The following is a 25,270-nucleotide window of genomic DNA, read 5'->3' on the forward strand; positions in this document are numbered from 1 at the left end:
CCCGCAGTGCCTGCACTTCCCGCAGTGCTCGCCCGCAGTGCCTGCACTTCCCGCAGTGCTCGCCCGCAGTGCCTGCACTTCCCGCAGTGCTCGCCCGCAGTGCCTGCACTTCCCGCAGTGCTCGCCCGCAGTGCCTGCACTTCCCGCAGTGCTCGCCCGCAGTGCCTGCACTTCCCGCAGTGCTCGCCCGCAGTGCCTGCACTTCCCGCAGTGCTCGCCCGCAGTGCCTGCACTTCCCGCAGTGCCCTATACTTCCCGCAGTGCCCCGTGCTCTCCTGCTGTGCCTATACTACCTGCAGTGCTCTCCCGCAGTGCCTGTACTTCCCGCAGTGCCTGCACTTCCCGCAGTGCTCTCCCGCAGTGCCTGCACTTCCCGCAGTGCTCTCCCGCAGTGCCCTATACTTCCTGCAGTGCTCTCCCGCAGTGCCTGTGCTACCTGCAGTGCTCTCCCGCAGTGCCCTATACTTCCTGCAGTGCTCTCCCGCAGTGCCTGTGCTACCTGCAGTGCTCTCCCGCAGTGCCCTGTACTTCCTGCAGTGCTCTCCCGCAGTGCCCTATACTTCCTGCAGTGCTCTCCCGCAGTGCCTGTGCTACCTGCAGTGCTCTCCCGCAGTGCCCTATACTTCCTGCAGTGCTCTCCCGCAGTGCCCTATACTTCCTGCAGTGCTGTAAGTACAGCATGTGATAGGCTTCCTCCCTGGCCACAGCTGCCGGGGAATGACGGCACTGACACCAGAAGTGATGAAATGCTTGTTGCTTCCAGGATCACTCACTGGTGGGATGATCAATGAATGGTCAATCTGTGATCTTCCTCCGCTTTACCCACTGACACCCACCATGGCCTGGCCTGCAGGAGAAGCATGGAGACCAGGATGGATGGTGTTGGTGGGGGACATCACAATACAGTGTGTATGGAAGGAAACGCATCCAGTAAAAAGCCGAGAGTTGGTTGATGAAGTGTAAGCACATTCGCAGCTGCCATAGCAGTCGGAAGTGTGTAAAAAGCAACACGCTGCCGCCAATGTAACAGGTTACATCAGTGGCAGTGGAAGGGTTAAAGTGTATATAAACTTTGTGTTTGTTTTTTTCGCTTGTTCTGCCTCATTTTATATCGTTTTCCTAAACAGCTTTTTTTTTTAAATCTGTTGCAGAGTTTGCTAGTAACAGCTCTGACTGTTGCAGGCTGACATCATTAAGTTAGGGTGAGTCTGTTATTTTAGACCCTAGACCAAAACGAGCACTTAACCCTTGCAGTGCAGGTGTAGCCCCACTGCAGGGGTTACGTTTTATTCTGCCTGGAGCTCTTTAAAAAAAAAAAAAAAGATCAGCATTAGGTTCCCTACAGATGTAAAATACTTGTTACAACTACATGATTTCTAAAGTGGCTGCAGTAATGCAATGCAGGCCCCTAGTGGAGCTTTCTATTTCTATACTTGCCTACAATGTCAAGGTCTGGCCTGCATGAGGTGGGAGGGGGCAGGCAGGGCCTCGGCAGGGAAGTAATGACAATGTACATAATACAGAGCCTGGCCATACAGGGGTCCCCGGGATGGAGAACACATTAGAAAGTATGTGCATGCTGGCTACGCTAAGGACTTTTTCTGGAATTGCTTTAAGATGATGTCATAATCTTTTTTTTTTTCTATTTACACTTTATTAACAGGAATCTCCAGGTAGTGAAGCATGCCGAGCTGAAGAGGAATTATTTGACCCCGGTTATGAGCCAGACTGGGCCGTCATCAGCAGAGTAGGGACTAAGGTTCGCCCCCAAGAACTGTCAGGTATGTGTTCGATTATTCATACAAGATGGAGATGACCTGAATCTGCACTGGCCACATTTTAATGGAAATCTACCGCTGGAGTAATAAGGGGGCAGCTATTGAATGACCTTGTTCTGAAAATACTAGTTTCCTGGTTGATCCAATGATTTCAATATTTTCTCAGCTACTTATTTAGAACACGTATGCAGACTAAAGCTGGCCATACGCTGGTAGATTATCAGCAGATTTTCTATGGTCAGATGGAAAATGTGCAACAGATTCCTCCATCTACGCTAAACTGTGTGGATGGAGGAATCTCCCGCTGGGACAAGCTTCAGTATCTTGCTAGTCGGCCCTGCTGGCTGTCAAAATACCTGAGCAATGCCGGCATCCAATCAGATTGTTCAGGTGTTTTGAGAGCCAGCGGGGCCGACTAGCAAGATACTGAAGCTTGTCCCAGCGGGAGATTCCTCCAGCCACACAGTTGAGCATAGATGGAGGAATCTGTTGCACTTTTTCCATCTGACCATAGAAACTCTGCAGATAATCTATAGGTACTGTATATGGCAAGCTTAAAGCTGGCCATAAGCTGGTAGATTTTGTTTCAGTTAACATTCAATTTTGGAATGAATGGAGTTTCCGGAACAAAAACCACATTCACTATTAGAAATTATTTGTTAGAGAAAAGTTTGCCATCCTTGCTCCTCTGATTTTGTTTTGTTACAATGGCGGAAAACGATTGTCAGTTTTCATCTCATTACCTAATACAAAATCAGATGAATGTTCCAAAAATGACTTTTTCCAAACAAAATTTGACTTGTGTTTGGCCAAGAAGTTCTGACTTCACTGGCTGCATACTTTATTTCTAGGTTATTGTTATCAGAGACTGGCAGGATATGAACAGAAGGAGTTCAGCAACAGCCCCATTTTACCCTATGTGTGTCCCCATTCTGCACTGGGTGGAGGCAGAGAAGGTACCAGGGGTGTGATAATCATTTTATCATGCAAAGTGGTACCAGGATTACTGTTTAGTAGACTGCAGCATACCAGAACTTCCTAATTTGGTCACAAAAGTTTTGATTACCCGTGGACTGGAAAGCGTTAAAGTGACATTAAAGTAAAAAAATGTTTCCCTCCCCCCAATGTTAATGTTAGCACTTACTTTAACCACTTCAAGACCAGGTGTTTAGACCCCCTTCCTGGCCAGGCCATTTTTCAGTGTTCAGCGCTGCGGTACTTTGACTGACATTTATTCCGTCATGCAACGCTGTACTGAAATGAATTTTATAAAAAATTTTGGGGACAGATTTTTTGGTGGTATTTAATCACCACTGGGGTTTAAATTTTTTACTATAATTAGGAAAAATGACAGAAAATTTTGAAAAAAACGTTTTTTTTTACATTTATGTTAGGAAACATTTATTATTAACCAGTTTTTTGGGGAAATATAAAAGACAGGGTCACGTCGGGTAAATAGACACCAAACATGTCAAGCTTTAAAATTGCACGCACCTGTTAAATCGCAAAAAAACTACCATACTCAAAATTGACCATAGCCGACGCTTTAAAAGCTTTTACAGCTCATCAGTTTAGTGTTACCAGTGATTGATGACCCTAAAATTATTGCTCTCATTCCGACGTTCGCGGCGATATGTAACATGTGCGGCGCAATGGATGTAATTGGCGTTTTCGCACGTAGGCGGGCTTGACGCATGTTTGCGTGTGGGGACGGGGGGCTTTAATTTTATTGCTTTGATATGTGATTTTTTTTAAAACAAATTTTAAAACCTTTTTTTTTTTCCACTGCACTTTATTGCTATCACATAAGGAGCAAGCGAGCTCCCTTATGTGATAGCCAATTTGCAGTGACAGGTCCTCTTTATGGAGACATCAGGGGTCTTAAGACCCCTAATGTCACCTAGGGACCCCCAGAGAAGCTGATGAAGCAGAGACCTGCTTCACCAGCTTCTCTCCGGTTTCTGTACCGCAGAGTGACACTGAATGCAGGCAGTGATGTAATACACATCACTGCCTGCATTCAGAAGAGGAGAGGAGATCAAACAGAGATCTTGTACTGAGCTCCGTTTGATCTCCAGCCGCCGAGCTGCTGTGCTGGGCCCGTGCTCACATCGGGAACAGCAAAGCCCGGGATCGCCAGCAGCGGCTGCGACAGAGGGGTGGCCCGCACACCCGACCGGATATTACAAGCGATCGGGCGTCTCTACAGACGCCCGAACGCTTGTATGTAAACAGCCATCGCTGGCTGTTTACATTCAAAGCTGGTTTCCCGCTCGTGTGCGCCGCCTAGCGGCGGGCACGAGCGGAACGGGATAGGACGTCTAAAGACGCCCACCCGCCCTCAAGAAGCCGCTGTCCGGCCGTTTAATTACAATGGCCGGACAGCAGGTAGTTAAAGTCTATTTTCTTTTTTGCCGTCAGATTTGCTGCATGTTTTCTATGTGTTCCTTTTCTTTCAGCATACCTAGAAATAATCTTACCTTTTGATGTATCTGTGTAGCTGGAGCCTTTGGAGGTTCTGTGTACAAATTGAGGGCGACAGGAAACTCTGGCTCTCCCCATAGGAAGACCAGCTATCCCACAAACAGCTTCACTTTAATTGCGATTGCCATGTTTTATCCTACAGCTGCAAAGCCTGGTAATCGTGAGAAATGGGCATTTTCGTTGAGTTTATCAGAACTAAAGTCCATTCGCAAGAGCAAACCTGGCCTGGGCTGGTCCTACCTCATATTTGTTACCAAGGAGGGGGTCACCTTTCAAGCTCTGCATTTTCACCAGGGTGGGACAAAGGCTCTGCTTAAAGCCATCCGAAAATACATCATATTGGCAACGTAAGTACTGAAGATATTCCCTGATCCTTCTTGTGTTGAATGTATTTTTGAGGATGGCTTGCTCATAATGACTCTAGTTTTTGAAGGCTATCTCTGTAAGACTAATTAAAGTATATTTACACCCAAGACCAAAACTGTCATATATTGCAGCTTACAAGACATTTGGGGTTATTCACTATCGGGCCGAAGGGTACAGCCGTAGCTACGGCTGATTCTTCAGCCGCCAGAGCCCTTTGGTTCAGTCGAACCGAAGGGCTGCTATACGAGCTATTCACAATAGCTCATACAGCAGCTGAAGGCTGCCGAGCGGCTCAGACTGAGCTAAAGTGACAGCCGAAGCGGGGCGAGCGGCCTGCCGAACGCCGGCCGTTCGCCCCGCAAATGACAACTGGGCGGAGCCAGCCATGATCTCACAGTTGGTTCCGCCCAGTTGTAATGACCGATCAGCGTCTCCAAATGACCTGGGGACGTTGATCCGTCATTAAACAATAACAACTGGGCGGGGGCCGGCTGTGATATCACGGACGGCTCTGCCCAGTTGTTATTCATTGGCAGGGATCTGCTAGAAGACTCTAGCAGGTGCCGGCCAATAGAAAACAGTTGGACGGAGCTAGCTGTCACTGTTAGCTCCTCCCAATGGTTTAAAAAAAAATATTTTTGTTTTTTATCTTCCTATTTTTGTAAAGTTTTTGAATCATTTTGCAATTTATTTTTTTAAAGATTCTTTGCCCTTCTTTTCTATTCTGCTTGATACCACGGAGGTACCGAGCAGAATTGCGGAGCCGAATGCCACTCTGCGGTATTCAGCTATTCACTCACTGCAGTTTTGCCCCTATGAGAATAGGGGCGAACGGCAGCGAGTGAGCTGCCGGCTTCGGCTCAGCTGATCCAGATGTTGGATCGGCTGAGTCGAAGTCCTTCTGCACTTCGGCTCAGCCAAACATACAGAGCATGTTTGGCTGACCTGAAGGCAGCCAAGCTGAAATCAGCCGTACTGAGCCAGAGTGAATAGCCGAACGTCGTTCGGCTCTGTTCACTTCAGCTCGGTTATGTACTCGGCTGCCTACTGCAGCTTTGTGAATAACCCTGTAGGTCAAGGGTAGCCAAACTGCGGCCCTCCAGCTGTGATGAAACTACAAGTCCCATTAGGCATTGCAAGTCACTGACAGCCACAGGCATGGCCAACTGAGGCAGATGCATGATAGTATTTGTAGTTTCGCCACAGCTGGAGGGGCGCAGTTTGGCCACCCCTGCTGTAGGTGCTGGGGCAGCTGTTTTCTTTTTTCAGGCATAATCAGGGGTGGACAAATTCATATGGAATTCAGGAGCCAGTCTGTCCAATCCAGGAGCCAGCTTCATTTCTAAAGAAAACCTCAAAAGTTAGGTGCCAGCTGTAATTTTTAAGCTTTGGCGACCTGGCTTCTGAGATTTTGTCTAATCCTGAGCTAAGTACATTTTCTGCAACAGTTCCTGTTGATCCTGCCAAAACATGGTGTCTTTATAAATCCCCTTGGACTGAGCTGACATCTCAAACGATGTTACCAGTTTTCTCAGCTATTGTCTGTGAGCTACAAAGCAATGCACCTTTATGTAATGGAGATGAAGAAAGAGGGAGGTGTGTGTAGTTCATATCAGGAGAGTAGCCTCGGGTGACAACACTGCATCCCATTATTGCACATAAAACGTGTATAGCAGGACGTTGCTGGGGATGCCGGTAATTTGGTCTCAAAGGTTCCCATAGACCAGGGGTGGTGAATTAAAATTCAAGGAGGTCCGGTGAGTAAAATTTTCATTGAGCAGAGGTCTGAATTGTGGTCCGGACAGAATGGTCAACAAGTTCATACTTCGGTCTGCAGAACCCCCCACACTTAGAAGTTATACTCACCTGATCCTCAGAGCCCGCTTGCTCTTAGACCAGTCCCTTCCACCTTGCTCCCCCTCTGATGCAGCGGTTTAAGGTCCAGTGAGTCATCATGTTCTATATGCAGTGTATAGGACGTGAGGACACATCATTGCTGCAGTGGAGGAGGAGGCAGGCAGAAGGGATCGGTCTAAGAGCAACCCGGCTTGGAGGATTGGGTAAGTGTAACTTTGTTATTTTTGAACTTAGACAAAAATTAGCACTTAACCCTTGCAGTGCGGAGGTGGGGGGTTGGGGTGGTGGAGAGTGACGCTGCTAAGAGCCTGTCATGGAGATGTATAGGGCTCTGCATCTCCCTGCGCAGCTCTTGGAAACCTGGGACGCTCTGCTTGGTGTCCCGCTGAGCTCCTCCTGGCAAGAGCAATGAAAAGACTGTCCCAGAGTGCTAAGAGCTGAGCGGGGAGATGTGTATACACTTGCACACCTCCCCACCTCGGACACTCTGGCCAGAAAGGGGACGGCAGGCTCACTGCAAATATTGTGCAGCAGAGCAGCCATGCCTTTCTGCCTCTGCCCCCTACACATGACCCAGGAGCAACAGCCCCAGGCTGCCTCATTGTAGGGACGGCACTGGTAGGTTCTCACACGACATACTTATGGTAAATCTTAAGTTGATTGTATGGTCAGATTGTAAGGTGTATGGTGACTTTTAGAAAGTGGTAGCAATGCCTACACCCCTCTCTCCAAAACCGAAGCAAGTCCTGCTCTGCACGTTTGATTACAAGTTCTATTACTTTTGAGGAAAAACGCAGATTCACTTTAATTTCACTTGATTCTCTCCTTAGAAAGTATAAAGTGAATGTACACAAATGTAAAATGTTGTACTTTTCTGCATCTTTATCCTCAGGCAAAGAACGATGATCTCGCGCACTTTATCCGGCTGTAAAACGTCCAAGCTTGTATTTTGCAGACTGATATATTGATGTTGTTTTCAGTTCCGTACAGCTCAGATTGAAAAGCCTCGAACTTCAATACTGGAACTGACTAGACAGCATAACCGTTAATAGACATTCCAGCTTCGAAAGAATTATTGAGTGGCCTATTTGTTTCCCTATGTATTATGTATGAGGCTAATCTTGTCATAACTGCTAGAGTTTCACTTACTTGTACTACGGTTGCTGCCGGAACCTGCGTGTTGCTGACAAGAGCTGAGTTAGGCAATTAGGATGGCCTGGGTATTCCTCAATGAGCTTCTCCGAGTAATGGGGTAATAGGGACCTGTAGCCCAAACTTTATTTAAAGAGGAATGGTTACCTTGCCAATGCAGGATAAAGTGACAGTGCCTCTACAAGGGGGCCTCCTGACCCCTTTATAACTTGTCTGCTCTCCTTCCAGCAGTGCCTCTACAAAGGGGCCCCCTTATCCCCTTCACGTCCCATGATGGGATAATCCCGTCATGAATTCTGAATGGGTTAAACAGACTCCGCCAGGACTCTGTACATAATTGTAGAGTCAGCGGCAGGCTTTACAGTAGAAGTGATTCTGGCGGCTCAGCTGCTGCCAGATCGCTTCTATGTTCCGGTAAACGGGCCACCTCCCCGCGCCGTATTTCCCGGGCAACGCTGCCCCTCCTACGGGCCCGGGACCAGCATCTCGGGTGTCCATGGGAAGCTGGGGAGGAGAGCGGTGAATGGACTGTTCTCCCCTCTGTTCTATGGGACCAGGAGCGACGCGTATTGCATCACTTCCGGTCCCATAGCTGTCGTTGCTGGGCTCCGGAAGCCCAGCAATAAGCTATTGAAGTCGATCTGCACTTCAATCGCTTATTTAAAGTAGAAAGGTGATACTGGGGGTCCAAAAGATCCCTAGTATCACTTTAAAGAGGACCTGTCGCCACTAATATGCTATCACATGGGGTGCATGTAAGCCACCCTATGTGACAGCAATTAAAATAAAGTTAAAAAAAAACAACACGTCGGGTGCGCCTACATAAGAAGACGATTGTGCTGCACATGTTTGGTATCGCCGCACATGCCAGAGGGTGAGCAATAATTCTAGGGCCAATATTTTAACATGTAAACAAAAAATGAAAAAAAGGCCTTTGTCCTTAAGGTGTTTTACCTTCTCTGTTCTCCCTCCTCTGTTGTGGAAGGCACTGAAATCTGTTGTGTTTTGATTGATTGGACAATGAAGAAGCAGCACACTGAGGAGATCATCCCTCTGTCGGGAAAGAGGGTCCGATGGCACTGCTTTGTGCAGGGAAGTCTTTGTAGAAACAGTGTTTTGTTACCCCGTAACATAAGATATCCCATTATCTTATGGCCAAAAATGAGGTATTTAGGTATGTGAAGGGGGGGATGTGCGGGGGGCAATAGGGGAGTCTATCATAATGCAGAGATTTGCCATTGTCACTGACCTACTTAAATCATCCGTCATCAGGCCTGAGTTATTACAAACCTGCCAGGTATGCCTTTTTGCCAACAGAAGTGTCCCAGTGACATCCCCCTTTTGTGGTCCTCTGCTTCAAGGGGCTAGCCCACAGACCGGCGTGTGCAGCTTCACAGAGATTAGAGTGCTTCCTCAGTCTTCTGGTGTAAACCAAAATAAATGTCTGACCACTAAAGGACTCATAAAGTTCATATTTATTAAAGTAAAGCTGTGCAAAAAATAAGTCTTCATTCTAAACAAAGTCCCCTCCTGCCGACTGCATACCTTATGGTACCATTCGCAGCTGAATGTGCCGAAGCATGCATCCATGCATTTGGCAGCCCTTTCAAAATGAATGGACTTCAATGCACAAAAATGTAAGTGCTGCTGCTGTATGTGTATTGGGGCTCCATTGGAAATGAATGTGCATGGGTAGTGTGAATGAGCCCTAAAGCCCATTTCCAGCCAGTACTTCTTTTCTGTTTTTTTTTTTTTTTTGTCAGAGGGAAAGGATAGAACATCCTTCAGGTTTTGATTGCTGTCTTTGTCCTTTCTGGGTAGATTTCCGCTCACTTCCTGTCATGGTGACACTTCAGCTTGGCTCTGATAGGGATAAAAAAAACAATAAAGCTGACATAGATTTGAACTTTTCCATGTTCTAGTGCACTAATCGAAGGAAAGGTAGCAGGAAATTGTCCTAAAATTGACACTTTAAAGCAGGGGTGGGCAACTCCGGCCCTCCAGCTGTTGTGGAACTACAAGTCCCATTAAGGCATTGCAAGACTGATATGTACAGGCATGTTGGGATTTGTAGTTAATGCACAGCTGGAGGGCTGGAGTTGCCCACCCCTGCCTTTAAAATGTATTCCCACTTTTGCAGTCAAATTTGAGAAAACTCCTCTAAATGTTTGTTATCTGTTCCTATTCACACAGCATAACGCAAAATCATTTCTAAAAATATATTTCTTGGCTTTTAGGTGTTGCAGCAGGCAAAATGGCTAAATCCTGTTTTTTTTTCTGAGCACCTTCACAGTGATCTGTCCTGACCTGAAATTTGTGGATTGTGTTTCTCTCAATAACTTCATTACCACACAATTCACAAGCTGGGCTTTTAATCATGTGACCCTTTGTTAGGACAGGCAGTATTCAAATCTACTTCTAATCTAATTCTTAGGAAGATGATTTGGTTGCAGCAGTTAACCAAATCAGTGGACCTGAACTCAAAAAAGTGAAGATTTACTATCTTATAGGGAACATAGGGATAATTATGCCTTAGGCTAGAGAAGTGCGTAGGGCATAGAGTACTGCTAATAGCTGTATATTTGCAGTTTAAGAACATCTAAGCCCCCGGTGCCCAACATGAAGCCCACCAGCACTCTACATGTGGCCTGTGGCATCTTCAGCCGTGCTGGCCACATCGAGTGGTTGCAAAGCCTCAGATGTTGGGTACAAGGCATGCAAAACAAGCACCAGCAGCATGTTGTTGTAATGTGTTCTTTAGGAGGGCGGCTGAGTGTGCTTTCTGCATAGCTCATGTGACTGTTTGGAGCCTCTAATGTCAGTTGTCAGTCCTTTCCTACTAATGGAGAGCGAGTGCTACAAAGCAGAAGGAGAATGTAAAAAAAAAATACTGAGTTTCTGTCATTTTTTTTAAGTATAAAACTACTGTCTGTATCAAAGTCCTGTCAAACTAAGCTCTTTTAGACTTCTGCAGTGCGTTGTGGTACATTGCCGCAAGTGTGCATTTAGGTAGTCTATCCATTTCAAATGGGCTACCAACGCACCACAACACACAAAGTGTGCTTTCCACTGCTGTAGATGCATGTTTGTTTCAGAATAAATGGCACTGTAATCTACTGCACAAAGCACTGTGTGTTGCAGTAGCCCCTAGGTCTGAACGGGTCTTAACTGTTTTTGTTTACACGCATGACAACACAAACACGCACAATTCCTATCTGTCTGTTGTAGAGGGCTACAGTGCTTAGATGTTGGGGTGTAGTTACAAGGTGTGTTGAGGTGTCTTTCAAAATGAATGGCACTGCTGTGCACATGTCCATTACTATGCATTGCAGTAAGTTGCAGTAATGGAACCAAATGCAGCACCTTGAATTACCATTATTTTTGGATTGCACCCCAATGTACATACCTAGTGCATCACAATTCACAAATGTGAACCATTCATGCATTGTGGTGCACTACATTGAAAAAGCTGGTGTATCTTTTTTCAAGCACAGAGAAGCATTGACAGTCCACTCAAAATTAATTGGCAGCCTTCACTCAGTGCACCTCGACCCACGAACATGCATTTGCAAAACGCAGTGTTTATATGTCTGCTATGTTAAGTTTAGGAATAAATGCTATTGTGCCGACCTCTGGACATTTCAGGGGTCGCACTTGAGGCCCCTTTATGTTTACTAAGTTTGCCACCATTTAGCAACCTCAGAGGGAGAAAATTAGTTTGTGTATTGTATGAGATGGCTAGGTTTAAGGCAGGTGCAGTCCGCTGGAGTGTCTGGGGCTTGTGACTGCCTGGATGCTGAGGTCTGGGCTGGCAGCAGCTAATAAACAGAGTCCTTTATCCAAGCTAGAGGTCAGCATAGGTGGCAGTCGAAAGATAGCCGTAGGCAGGCAAGAGGTCAGGGCAGGCGGCGATCAGAAGAGTAGTCCTATGCAGTCAAGGGGTCAGAGCAGGCATCAGTCAGAAGAGTAGTCCTATCCAGGCAAGAGGTCGGGGAAGGTGGCAATTGGAAGAGTAGCCATATCCAGGCATGAGGTCAGAGCAGGCATCAGTCAGAAGAGTAGTCCTATCCAGGCAAGAGGTCAGGGCAGGCAGCAGTCAAAAGAGTAGTCCTATCTAAGCAAAAGGTCAAGGCGGGTGGCAATTAGAGTAGTCATATCCAGGCAATCAGAAAAGTATTTGTATCTCGGCAAGAGGTCAAGGCAGGCAGCAATCCGAAGAGTAGTTGTATCCAGGCAAGAGGTCAGTTACAGGAGCAATCCAGAAACAAGGCAATGCATAGTTTTGAAGCCAGGACAGTAAACGCTATCACAAGCCTAGAGCCCTGGGCTTGTAATGTGTAAATAAAGCGCCATAACACTGCTAGTCAGATAGAGCCAACCTGCTGCCTTGCAACAAAAATGTCTGAGGGGAGTGTTTCCTCTAGCCAATAGCTCAGGAGGAGAACGATTCCCATAGTCAGATTTGTATACAGTATGTCACAGCTCCTTTAAGAAGATGACGTTTTAGGAGGTCAAACACCAAGAACCTAATTTTGTAAACAGGACAAAACTTAAACTGATGAGTCAAATGTCTTGTTTTGTGATACTGTAGTAGGCGGTAAAGGTTGCGCAGTTCTACGCTGGGTTACTATTAGTTTTCTTTCAGTCAGCAAACAGTAAGTAAAATAAGTCAGGCTTTGACTTTGAACGTTAGTACCGTACTGTGCGTCATCAGAAAATGTAACTGCTAGCAAGGACATACCAATCCTTCCTGTGACTTGTTTTGCAACAAGAAAGGGAGTAGATAATAGTCAGCCGGACAGATGACCAAAGATTGCGGGCCCGTTCACATCTGTGCATTGTACTGCATAGTACTGCTTGTGTTTTACTGAATCGACACTTGGAAAAAAAAAAAAGAAAAAGTTTAATCTATGCAGCACGTTCATATCACTGCGTGCATTGCCGTGTGGTGAAAAATAAAAGGGCCTTTGCTATTTTTTTGTGCAGTAACATGTGTCACAGTAGTCGATAAGAAGGAATGGTAGCAAATGGAAGGTGGAATTATCCAGCACTAAACACTGTGTTGCTGAAGGGGGGCAGATGCTTGGATACTCATATGTGATTGATGGAATTCCAGTTAGGACAACCTTACTGTTTTTTCGGTACTCTTCAACACCGAAACCAGAAGTCCCATTTAAGGAGGGCGGGCGGCATGTGATCACTCGCCGCCGGACTTCCCAATTAACCGGGAAGCCGTCTCTATGCTCCCCCCTCCCCACTCGTCACTATGTGACGAGGAAGCATGGAGACGGCTTTCTAGCCAATCAGGAAGCAAGCCAAGGGGGGTTAATGACTCGCCGCCTGGCTTCCAGATAGCTTCCAGATAGGCCAGCTTCCCGACCAATCAGGAAGCCGAGCGGCGAGTCACTACACTGCTGCTTGGCTTCCTGATTGGCCGGAAAGCCGGCTCTATGCTCCCTCATCACCAGGTGACGAAGAAGCATGACGCCGGCTTTCTGGTGAATCAGGAAGCCAGGGGATGGGTAAGGACTCGCCGCCACCTTTCTGATTGGCCAGCTACCCAACCAATCAGGAAGCTGGGCGGGCGAGTCATTACCCGCCCCCCGGCTTCCTGACTGGCCGGAAAGCCAGCTCCATGCTCTCTGGTGACGAGGCCAATCAGGAAGCCAGGCAGCGCGTGAGTTCCAGATATCAGAAGTTCCAGTATCTGGATAGGCATCGGGAGCATTTCGGCGAGTACGAGTACTAACCTAAATTAGTCCCGTTAGTCCATCAAAGGAGCGAGCTCGGAGCGGTGACTACATTACAACACACACAGGGACCATGGGGAGAAAAAGTAGCCCCCCTCTAGAAGGAAGGACGGACAGTGTCAGCACCAATTCAGAGATGATTTGAGGATCTCCAGCCGAGTGATACACAAATAAGATACATGTTTGTTAATAGTTAAGGTACTTGAATGCATTTTTAAAATGTAACTCCTGAGTTTTTAGTGTTACTTTAACAAGAAAATGTAAAGCTTTAATTCTCAACTGTTTTTAGAAGGATTGTCTGGGGATTGTGTCCTTATGTTTGCAATGTTTTTTTATCTCCACAGCTCTCCAAAGGATTCACGTCTTTTCTTGGTCTATCCTCATGACTCACATGCTCTGTCCCACTCTTTCGATGAGCTTCAGATGTTTGATGACGGTTCATCTGACCTGGTATCTGTAAGCTGTTACCTTATATCTCCTTCATAGTTCTGTTGTATGTAAAAACTGAATGAAGGTTAAAATCGGGGCCGCTTACAATAGGCCATAGCTGTCTTTGTTGGTCAATCAAAGGAGATTTCCTTCATGTTGGCATACTTTCCACTAGATGGCCCAATCCTTTTCTTTATTATGGGTTAGGGAGGGCAAGGCTAGAGAAGGCAGTCATATGGCTCGTTCAAGGGCAGGAAGATATCTCTCCACCGGTTTTCCTTTGGGATCTGCCTGTCTGTGGCCACTTTTCAGAGATCTGCTCAGTGATTTAAGCTTTAGAACTCAGTAATTATGAGCTAAGGTTTGTTTGAGGTCTCATCCCTTATCTGATATCATCTCTGCAGAGACAGACTAATTGTTTAGAAAGATGCTGTGGTACATACTCAAAGAACTGGGTAGATGTGTATAGCAGCAGGCAGCACTTCCCTTTACAGCATGGCTAATACTCTGTAAGTGCCGAAAGATTAAGTACCCACAAAATATTAATTAAGCTCTTGTGAACGTGAGACTTAACCTCTTGTTTGCAGTCATCTAAATGCAAGGATGCTGTTAGTAAGGGATCATACGCTATAACATTTCTATTAGTAGTTGATCCCTAAGATCTCAAAGAGCTCCCTGTTTACTGTGCTGTACAATTGTGCGATGTGTATTGAGTTTCAATCATATAATGTATACACAGTGTACAGCACGGAGGGATATGAAATGTATAATGTACAGGACAGTTTACTTAGCAGAGTGTGTACAGTATATAATGTACAGAACATTGTACTGAGGGGAGCGGTGTGGAGTATATGTTATACAACACTGTGCTAAAGAGTGCTGCAATTTGACGTATATATTGTACAGCACAGCACATAGGTTGGAACACTGTGCCGTATATAATGTACATCACAGTGTATACAATGAAGTGCAGAATATACTGTGTGTGTGTGTGTGTGTGTGTGATTTTTTTTAATTTATATATATATATATAATTACAGAATATTATGAAATACAAATAGGAACTGTTTCATATATAGACTATTTCTTATTGTGTTATCACCTAAAGCAGGGATAGGCAGCCTCTGTACTCTAGCTACAGTGAGACTACAAGTCCTATAAGGCGCTGCAAAACTCTGACAGCCACAGACATTCGTGTCAGAGGCAGAGGCATGGTGGGATTTGGTGTGCTGAGGTTGCCTACCCCTGTCCTAAACATTGTGTTCTTGCTATATATCATTAAAGCAGACCTTTATACTCAAAAATCAAATTCTACCCATGCATCCCTCTATCTATGATGAATAATAACATAGACATGTCAGGTGTAAAATGCTGTGATTTTGAAACTTGCCAAGAATTCACTTCCTGCTTTTGAAAGGGCAAAATGACTTCAGTTTGGCAATGCAATGCACACTGGGATTGCCTTGTCATCAGCAGAGCATTGCTGGGAAAACTTGTCTGTAATCTCATGAGATCTCAGGGAAAAGCATTTTCCTTCCCTGAGATGATGTGCATGGTCCCATGTCCTAGTCACATGTGCCAGAAATCCAGGAAGTAAAGGGAGAGCTAGTATTCTGCCCTTAGTAAACATGGCCAGTGTCAGAAGACTGGGGAAGAAAAGAGAAATAAGGTATGCAAAGAATACAAAGCCGGCAATTACCTAGAAGTATCTGTTTGTAGATTGTAATTACTAAACATTTCTAAAGGTGTGTTTGTTCTGATTTTAAAGATATGGGTAAAGGTCCGCTTTAAAGTGACATTAAACCCTCAGATTTTTTAACATAAACCAATACTGTAATGTGTGCCTTACTGTAATCCATGGTTTTTTCCCTTCTCTTTGCTGCTCTTCCTTTTAAATCCTCATGTCTTCTCATGCTTGGGAAGAACTTCCCTTTTCAGCTCAGGGCCTCTTCCTGTAGTGCTGGCTCAGGTTGCAAACCTTCACACAGACACCATGTATCCATTTCAGAGACAAGGCAGTCTGCTGCAAAACAGAAGTTCTGCCCAGCATGAGAAGAGATACTGATTTAAAAGGAAGAGCAGCAAAGAGAAGGGAAACCATGGATTACAGGAGGGCGCACATTACAGTATTGTTTTATGTTAAAAAATCTGAGGGTTTAATGTCACTTTAAGCTCATAGTTGTGTAGACTTTATCCAGATATATTGATAACCTTACCCCTACCTATTTTGAAAGCTCTATTCATTAATAAAGATCACCTCTAGACTTTCTTGATGACACAGAAGTCAGCAAAGAAATGTTTTAGAAATCTGTCTCTCTCTCTCCCCAGCCTCTCTCTCTCTACTCTAGAGATTTTTCCAGGATCCATACTCGGCCACATTTGGGGGATTTTCCAAAGTTACCAACTTTTTCCGAGGAGCTCTGCGACCCCAAGATATTCCTCACCAGAGACCCTTAGCAGAGATGGCTGCTGGCTTTGAGGATGAACCAGGGTTCGAAGTGATTACCTGTGTGAGTTATGCATGGGCTGGTTTTAGAGTTTGCACAGTGGACGGTCTGATTTTAACCTCCGATACTTTGAGCATAATACCAAATCTCCTAAATTCAAGGATAAGTGCACATTTGTGATAAAAAATGTAAATGTATTCAAACGACGAAATACACAGTTGAGATACATATGTCTAAGGTCTCAGTCACATGGGCATGCACGTCCATTCAGAGCGCACACTCATGCATTGTCCTGAAACACGGTGGGACAGCTGTAATTATGTGCAGCAGCCTGTACCTCCCTATGGGAGGACACGGTTACATGCAGACCCGAACCTGCACATCTGTGCGGATCCAGGTGCCTGCACTTGGACGCACACTGTCTGCATACAAGTTCGGGCACCCGGATTGGCACAGATGTTCAGGTTACCTGTAACCGCGTGTAACTGCATGCAGCCACATCCATAGGTACAGGCCGCTGCACGCAAGTACACACAGTACCTGTTCCTTCCGGGATTGGGCCTTTGCACGGGCGTGCATGCCCGTGTGAATGAGCCCTTAGGGTGACAATGCTCACTCACTGTGCTGCATCTATGAAGGATAAGCCTAAGACATGACTACAGAACACCTCCATCTCTCCTCTTCTCTATAACGTAGAGGGGAGGTGTTCTCTGCAGTCCTCAGAGATAGCTGGGAACAATTTGACTGATAACAGTCAGTACAGGCAGAATGCACTGAAAGTTTGTCAGCTCACAAGATTTCAGAGTGGGACCCTTGCACTCTCTGGGGAAGCAGTGGTCTCTCTGCAAAGGTCCAACATGCACACTACTTTGTCAGACTTATAGCTGTGCAATCGGCAATGCTTATATCCCTGTTGATTGGAGCTCTAGCTCAGAATCAGCAGGGGGCGTGTTAGACCTCTGCAGAGAGATCCCTGCTTCTCTACAGAGAGCCAGGGTCCCATTCTGCAGCATGCTGGCAGGGGACAGGCTTTTCTATTCAGGGTATACCTATATTAAGCTGGCCATACACCTGTCAATTTCTTCTGTTTAACCCACGGGCTGAACGGAAGAAGTTGACGCGATTCCTTCACCAACACAAACAGCATGTCGATCAAGGAATCGGCGCTGTTTGCATTGCATGCTGACAGGTGCTGCCGATCGTATGAAGATTTTTCAGCTGGCTCCTTCGATCAGCTGATCGAGGAATGCCGCCTGAAAGGGAGCCGACAGCCCCATACACTGGACATTAAAAACCGGCCTAAATTCTGCCAGTGTATGAGTACCTTAAGAAAGACAAAAACTGTCAGACATTGAACACTTTTTGTTTTGATGCATCTGGAATGTATTTAGCTGATTTAAACTGAGAGATCAATTGTGCTTTTGAAAAAAACAGGTATTTTGAATGCATTACAAAGCACGAGTGCCATATACTGTAGAGCAGTGGTTCTCAACCTGTGTAACCTCAGGACACACATTTGTCCTCCGTCATTAAGTTGTGACCCAAGTCGCGCTGCGATCGGACTGTGGGTGGGAGGTGCGTTTGGGATGCCATTCAAATGAATGGCAATGTAACACACCTCCCACACCAGACCTCGTGGTGGGTGCGATTGCATGGTACAGTGCTTTAATCGCACAGGACGGTGCGATTATTGCATTGGACCTGTGTGAACAGGCCCTCAAAAACACTGACAGACTCGCACAACCACAGACATAGTCTCACACATCCAGAGACATTCTCAAACACGCACATACACTCCCCAAAAAATATATATATTTTTTTTTTTTTTAAGGTCCAACCTGTCTCCCTACATTATGAGAACTGGAGTGGATCCTCAGCCTGGGGTCCAGTGTGGGCTGCTGTGCTGTGATGGAGCTCCATCCATATGTGCATTGTTTGTACGGCTCCCTTGTGTGCCCTGTAGAGGTGCTGGAAGCCAGAATGTGATGTCACTCCGGTCCAGGCACCACTTTAGGACACATGAGGGAGCTGTATGTAGGATGGAGCACCCTCGCAACCATAGCGGCAGCCCACTCCGCCTCAAGCTTACACTCGGTGCTGGGCAGCATATTTTGCCGTGGGAACTGCCAGTGGTGCGAAAGGTGGTGGTTGAGGAGCCTCTCACCTAGAATAGTGGAAGGCAAGCTGTGATCCACTGAACATGGGGTCGTGGCCCACTTTTGGGTCACGACCCACCAGTTGAGAACCAAGGCTGTAGAGGAAATACTATCAATACTATCACAGTTAGTTCTAGCTCAAGTGCTGATATCTCTTTTGTAAACTTTATACACTGAGTGGCCAGATTATTATGACCACCTGACGTTTGTAGGCAAATTAGCTATAAAACAGCAGAATTCGTTAAATGTTCAAGAGCAGCTGTTGTTAAAGTGTTTAAAGGAGAACTATGGGGTCAGTGTTTCTCCCCATAGTTCTCCTTAGGGTAACGGGAGGACACAAACTAGCGTCCTCCCGTTACCCTAAGCTCAGTATACCGCGAGCTACAGCTCGCGGTATACTGAGACGCCGCAGCTGGAGCGGATCCCGACATCGATGTTGAGATCCGCCCAGCTGCTTGAGTGACAGCTGACTTTGCCTATCTAGAGGCAGAGCCAGCTGTACCCGCCCCCTCCCCCGTCTGTTCCGCCAGTCAGCGCTGGCAGATCGGAGCGGGGAGAGGGGAATCCAGCCCCTCCCCCTGTCACGGCAGAGAGCCGTGACAGGATCGAGAGGTGAGGGAACCCGGTATGTGTTCGCTCACCTCCCGATCTACTGAGCCAACCTGTGACAGTCTCATTGTCACAGGTCAGCTAGAACTATGAGGTGAGTGGAAATCACTCATGTCATAGTTCTCCTTTATAGACTGGACTGTCAGACGAAATTCTGGGTCTGAACGTGCGAATTGTGGCCGTCAGTGACTAGTCAATGTTAGGGCAGAACGGAGAGTGGCAAGACTGGTACAAGACAACAGAAGGGCAACAGTGCAGTGTCAGATTCCTCGCATCACCTTTCAACATCTCGTGGCCCAACGAAGTACTGATGGGGCTTTCATAATAATCTGGCCACTCAGGCCATGTGTGTGCATCAGTGGGACTTTCATTTTCAGCACTAAAAACCAATACAAATCATTTCATACTAACCATAGAGCATAGCACGTCTAGGATTTGCACAAATCCTCAAATTGCATAAATGTAATCTAAAATGCTAGTCGATGTGGTCAGTGAAATGTATATTGCATGTTACATGTACTTGGACATTTGTTTGCTTGGATGTGGACGTTGTCCAGATGCTTTTTAATAAATAATGCTGTCACTAAATATATCTGATTCCTATGGAATGATTTGGCTTTTACTGATAAATATTAAAGTCCCACTGATGCACATAATATATATTTTTAATGCACACAACATTTTAACTGTATGTGCAGGCAGATATAAAATACCTACATTAAGTCCTGTTATGTTGTTTATCATACCTAGTTATAAGTGTGGCCGAAAATAGATGTAATAAAATGATTATTTTTGTATAGCAGATGCCTTCAGTGAGGTTTTGCAAAGTGTCTTATTATACAAAATGTTCAGAAACCAAGAAATTTAGGAGAGAAGCTGCAGAAAAATACCATTTGTTAGCAGATACCATCTCATGTAAACTCAGGGCTAGCAAATTGTGAGCAAACCTTTAGAAGCATGGACATCTATAGGGATCCTTACCCTTGTTTGATTTATGACTGCCCAGTGTCACTGTGTCACCTTAAAGGGTAAGTGCACTTCAAAGCAAAGTGCACTTATCGTTTTGGCCCCCCACCCCTGACCTAAATGATCCTACCCTCCCACTCCGCAGATCCGCTTCTGTCAGGATGGCCGAGCGGGGAGGAGATCGGAGCCGCTGTCATCCTGTCAGTTTCAGGATGACAGCGGGGCTGAGCGGGAGATCGGTAAATATCATTGATATATACTGGTCCTCCGTGTGAGAAGGACAAACACTGGAGCGATCGTCTGATCATTCCAGTGTTTGTAAATGACTGGGCATAGTACTATGTGTGCCCAGTCATGAATGAACAGGTTGTGATTTACATCACCTCCTGTTCATTCAAGATTTCCTCAATGGGGAGAAGCACTCAGCACAGAGGCTCCTCCCCATTCAGAACCTGCTGATAGTAAATATGAATGGGAAGCCTCTGTACTGAGTGCTTCCCATTCATTGAGTGCTGAGGCTGCTGAAAAAGAAATTGAGGATTTGGTGTCCTCAATGTCTTTTTTCTATTTTAAAAGGGAAATGTCAGGGGTCTGTTTACATAGTTACATAGTATTTGGGGTTAAATAAAGACATACGTCCATCAAGTACAACCCATATAGGTCCACGCAGGTTTTGATAAACAAATAAAAACTGTATAAAGGTACTCACAAAGGACAAATAAAAACAGGCATAAAAGGGTCAGAACGAAAGGTGCATATCCAGCCGCTGTTCGTCTTCCCTGGTAGCGAAGTGGTTTTACGCGTTTCAGAGGTCACGCCTCCTTCCTCCGAACCAATTGTTATTTGTTTATTAAAACGTTTTTATGCGATGGAGGCGCTCTCTGTGTCTTGTCTTGTATTATTAGACAAGTGCGAAGACTAAAAATTAATTTCAGATGAAATGAACGAAAACTAAAAACGTTTCATCACACAAAACACATTTTTATGCTATTTTGGATTCAGCCACTGGCGTGTTCTGGAGGCAGGGCGCATGACGTCCTATAACACCGCACGTGTTGGGCGCCGCCATCTTGGTGTATATCTAGGTATACACCAAGATGGTGGGGCCAATATCGGCGTGTGACATCACCTGACGCCACGCATACATGGCGTCATGTAACGTCATGCTCCCCGCCTCCAAGATGGTGGGACGCATTCACAGAACACACCGATGGCCAACATGGCCGCCGCACATTCTCAAACAAATTATTATGCGCCCGAATAAATTTTTCGTATATTCGGACATATAGTAATTCATTCATTTTACAAGTAGTCCGGGTTTTGTGTTCTGTTTTCTATTTTTACTTTTCTAGATGCACTTACTTGAAAAAAGGGATCGGCATGACATCCTGACACTTTATTTTTATAGACTATTTTAGTTTGACATTTATTGTTTGCCTTCTGTTTTATTTGATAAGAATACTTATATTGTGCCTACAAGTTTAATACCTTTTAAATAAAAGTTTTATTTTTATCATACTTTTTAATATGTTTCTTTGCGGCTTAACAAAATAGGAGTCTTTAAATGGTGCGGATATTGGGGGAAGTGGGTGTGGTTACTGGGGGTGTGGCCACTGAGAGGTGTGGTCACTGAGGGGCGCTGTAAAGCTTTCTCGCACAGTGCGCCTAAAGGCCTAAGTCCGGCCCTGGGTTTACTATAAACAAAAGGATATATGAACTGTCAGGACACTTGATGATGGCTCTCAAAGGACAGGAGAAAAGGGTAAAGGTAAATGGTTGTATTGTCAAACATGCTTTTTTTTGCCGGTGTGTATCAAAGGAGATAATGTGTTTTAAAAGCGCACTTCTCCTTGAAAGGGATTTTGTAATTACAGTCGCATCTGCCGCAGTTCAGCATGTTAAGTGATATTCAGAGTCCTGGGGATTGTCATTGTGGGTTTCAGGCTGTACGCTAACAACCAAAAAAAAAATAAAAATCTGTTGCAGCAAGTGGATTTGGGCGAACGGCCAGTCATACAGCGCCAGGCACCCGTCAGCGAACAGGAATGGGAATCTCACATTGATTCTGAAGGGCGAGTGATAGATGTGGACGGTCTGAAGAAGAGGATATTTTCTGGGGTGAGTCCTGCTGGAGAAAAGAGATTAGGTCTTAACACTGCAGCATCCACTGCAGACCCTGCACTGCCAACTTTGCACACAAGATGGGGCTGTTTCCCTGCAGAGAAATCACTCAAACAAAAGCTCATTGCAGATATATTGAAGCACATGGGGATCTATTATATTAAATATATGTTATTCGCTTGATTTTTTTTTTTTTTAGGGCTTATGTCCTGCACTTCGGAAAGATGCCTGGAAGTTTCTTTTGGGTTATTATCCATGGGACAGCACAGCAGAAGAGAGAAAAGCTTTAGTTCGTAGGAAAACGTAAGCATGTTTGCATACTGTATTATTGGGTGAGCCCTCTAGTGGAGAACATTGTGATTACCACATTTATGCTGCTATTACATTTTGCGGACCCTGAACAGAGCTGACATAAGGTGATATGCCCGGAGATGCACTTTTTTGTGTGGAGGGTGCAGTGATGGGTTCACCTTTATGCCTGGTGTTCAGTCCGTCTGAATCAAACTTCCATACACTTAATAAAACCAGTACAAAATTAGATATGAGGAAGTGTGACTGAGGAAGGCAAAATAAATTTTCCCTTTTAGCCTTGTAAATCATTAATATACTTACTCTTGGTGCTTGGAGGTCAGCAATTGTCATCAAGGTTTCCAGCACCAAGAACTAATGTGAATACTGTTTCATCTGCAATAAACCCACAATCATTTAACCCTCCCCTGCCTAATAAGTTAACACCTGACCTCTAAAACAAGTCTTTAACACATAATCTTCCACTCAACACTAGACAGTTAACCCATAACTAATTCTTACCATACAACCCCCCCTTCTCTACACTTAATTCATCACATGAAATCATCACTTAACAATTAACTTTCTCTTCTAAGACTTTAACACCTTAAAACATACCCTAGCCCATAAACTAGGCTCTAACACCAAGTAACCCTTCTTCTACCAGCATATTTAATGATATGCTGGGAGCCTTTATATGCTGAAAGGATGTTCGTCCCCACACTGAAAGCATGCAGCACCAATGAGCCATTACCGGATTTACCTAATAATTTACTCCTTACACATTATGCAGCATTTTAAAGGATAGACAGCACCTTGCAGATTGGCCATTGCTTCAAGCTTGCAATTGATTGTCTGTTCCAAAATTAGGTTTTTATAGTGTGAGGAACCCAATGCAGTATCAGACTTCATGCAGGCACTGTCCTAGGTGAAAGTTTAACCAAGAACTCCTGTGCTGCAATGTAAGGCAGCTTACTAATCAGCTTTTTATATGTTAAGTGAAGGAGCAGCTCTCTCCTCAGTAATCACTGGAGATTAGATTTCTCCGTCATTGCCGAGATCTCTGCATCAAGTTCAGATAAGTTCTATTACCAAAAAACTGGAATATGATGGTAAACAGGCCATTCATTTCCCCGTTCTGTACTCCTAATCCCCAAGGCAGAGATTAAAGGATAAAAGTGTACCTTTGTGTACACATATCCTTTTTTATGGCCATATGTACTTATCCCAGATAGGGGTCTGGTTAGATTTTAAGGGGAGACACCACACAAAAACACACAACTAATGTGGGGGTCACCATTCACATCAGAATCCTCCCTTTGACATCAGAGCCCCTCCTTTCACATCAGCTTCACCTACTTTCACACTAGGAGCCCCTTTTAAGTAAGATTCCCCCTCTTTCACACCAGAGTCCCCCTTTTTCCCATCAGAAGCCCTCATTATATCAGAGGAATGATGCTATATGAACATTTCAAGGAACCCCTGAGGAAGCCAGAAGGCACTGGTTGAGAAAGGCTGACCTAGACACTGAGGTGAAGATGGGGGGGAGAGGGGTGAGATTTGTGCAGACAATTATTATCTATGGGCCTGGCACAAGCTCTACCCACCACCAATCTTTACCATAACATCCAGATTCATGCCCCCTTTGTGTTTAGTACCAGAGGACTTCCTACAGCCATTGCCCTGACCCTGGCACAAAGCGGCTTGTGAAAGCGGGAACTCCTTTCATTCTATGCAGTCGACAGTTCATGGGGCCATATTAATAAAGGAAAACGTGTACACAAACATGCACCCATCATTTAAGGGACCACCATAATACATAGCTTAGATGCCTTATGTAAAAGGGAGACTATTGGCATTTTTATGTCTGTTAGATATTTATATGTTATGTCACTTTGCTGTGCAGTTTATTGCTGTGTTAAAACCAAATTGAACTTTCAATTTACATTAGCTTAGTACATTCCAGGTGCATCAAAACAAAAGGTGTCAGTCTAAGTAGAAAAGCCTGTCCCCAGCCAGCATGCTGCAGAGAAGGAGCCTTGCTCCCTGACAATCAGTGTTCTCTGATTCAGACCTATAACTCTGCATTCAGCAAACTTTATTCCCCCTGCTGATTGGTGAGCTTTAGCTCTGACCACTGGGGTGTGTGGGACCTCTGTAGAGAGACCACTGCTTCCAAACTGAGAGCAAGGGTCCTTCACTACAGCATCCTGGCAGGGAACAGGCCTTTCCATTCAGGTTGTGGCTGCTTACTAAAGAATATAAACTGTAGGATTTTCCACACCTTTTCGATTTTTAATGCAGCAAGAATGTATTCATTTTAACTAAAATTTCAGTTCAACTTTCAAAGAAACATGTCAGTAGAAACCCACCGAGGTTGCCTTTGTTGATCTCTTCTGGTTATGCTAGTTGCTAGGCAGTTATGCTAACCTTGCTTTAGTAATTAGTGATGAGCTCGGGCGTGTTCGCAGCTCCACGTGCCGAGCCCGCCAGGAAGCTGACAGCATGCAGCGCCAATCACAGGCACTGAGACATTTCCCGATCTCTGCAGCTGCAGACCGGGAACATGTCTCGGTACCTGTGATTGGCGCTGTCAGCTTCCTGGCGGGCTCGGCACGTGGAGCTGCGAACACGCCCGAGCTCATCACTATTAGTAATCACTGCCTCGGAACAAGTATGCAAATTAGGAATTCTGACTTTTACCAGATCTTCATATTTGTTCCAGATCAGTTTAAACACCACAAGGTTGCTACAATAGCCAGGCAACTAGCTTTTTCAGGAGGTCATCAGTAGCATTCCCCATATTTCTCCTATAATAGGTTTACTCTAAAGGAGGCATCAAATTGGCATAGCATTTTCCCTTTCTG

General features: G+C 45.3%; 1 protein-coding gene across 1 annotated transcript in view; it reads left to right on the forward strand.

Annotated features, from left to right (window-relative positions):
- TBC1D17 (TBC1 domain family member 17) overlaps positions 1 to 25,270 on the forward strand; it is a 68,016-nt gene that overhangs the window by 20,699 nt on the left and 22,047 nt on the right. The window contains exons 5-9 of the mRNA XM_018563443.1: positions 4,405 to 4,609; positions 13,732 to 13,843; positions 16,165 to 16,326; positions 21,981 to 22,112; positions 22,315 to 22,418. Of these exons, the coding sequence (XP_018418945.1) occupies positions 4,405 to 4,609; positions 13,732 to 13,843; positions 16,165 to 16,326; positions 21,981 to 22,112; positions 22,315 to 22,418 (715 nt within the window). The remainder of the gene's footprint in view (positions 1 to 4,404; positions 4,610 to 13,731; positions 13,844 to 16,164; positions 16,327 to 21,980; positions 22,113 to 22,314; positions 22,419 to 25,270) is intronic.

This window comes from Nanorana parkeri, unplaced genomic scaffold (assembly GCF_000935625.1).
Source record: "Nanorana parkeri isolate BGI_ZX_2015 unplaced genomic scaffold, ASM93562v1 scaffold665, whole genome shotgun sequence".
Lineage (NCBI taxonomy): Eukaryota > Metazoa > Chordata > Amphibia > Anura > Dicroglossidae > Nanorana > Nanorana parkeri.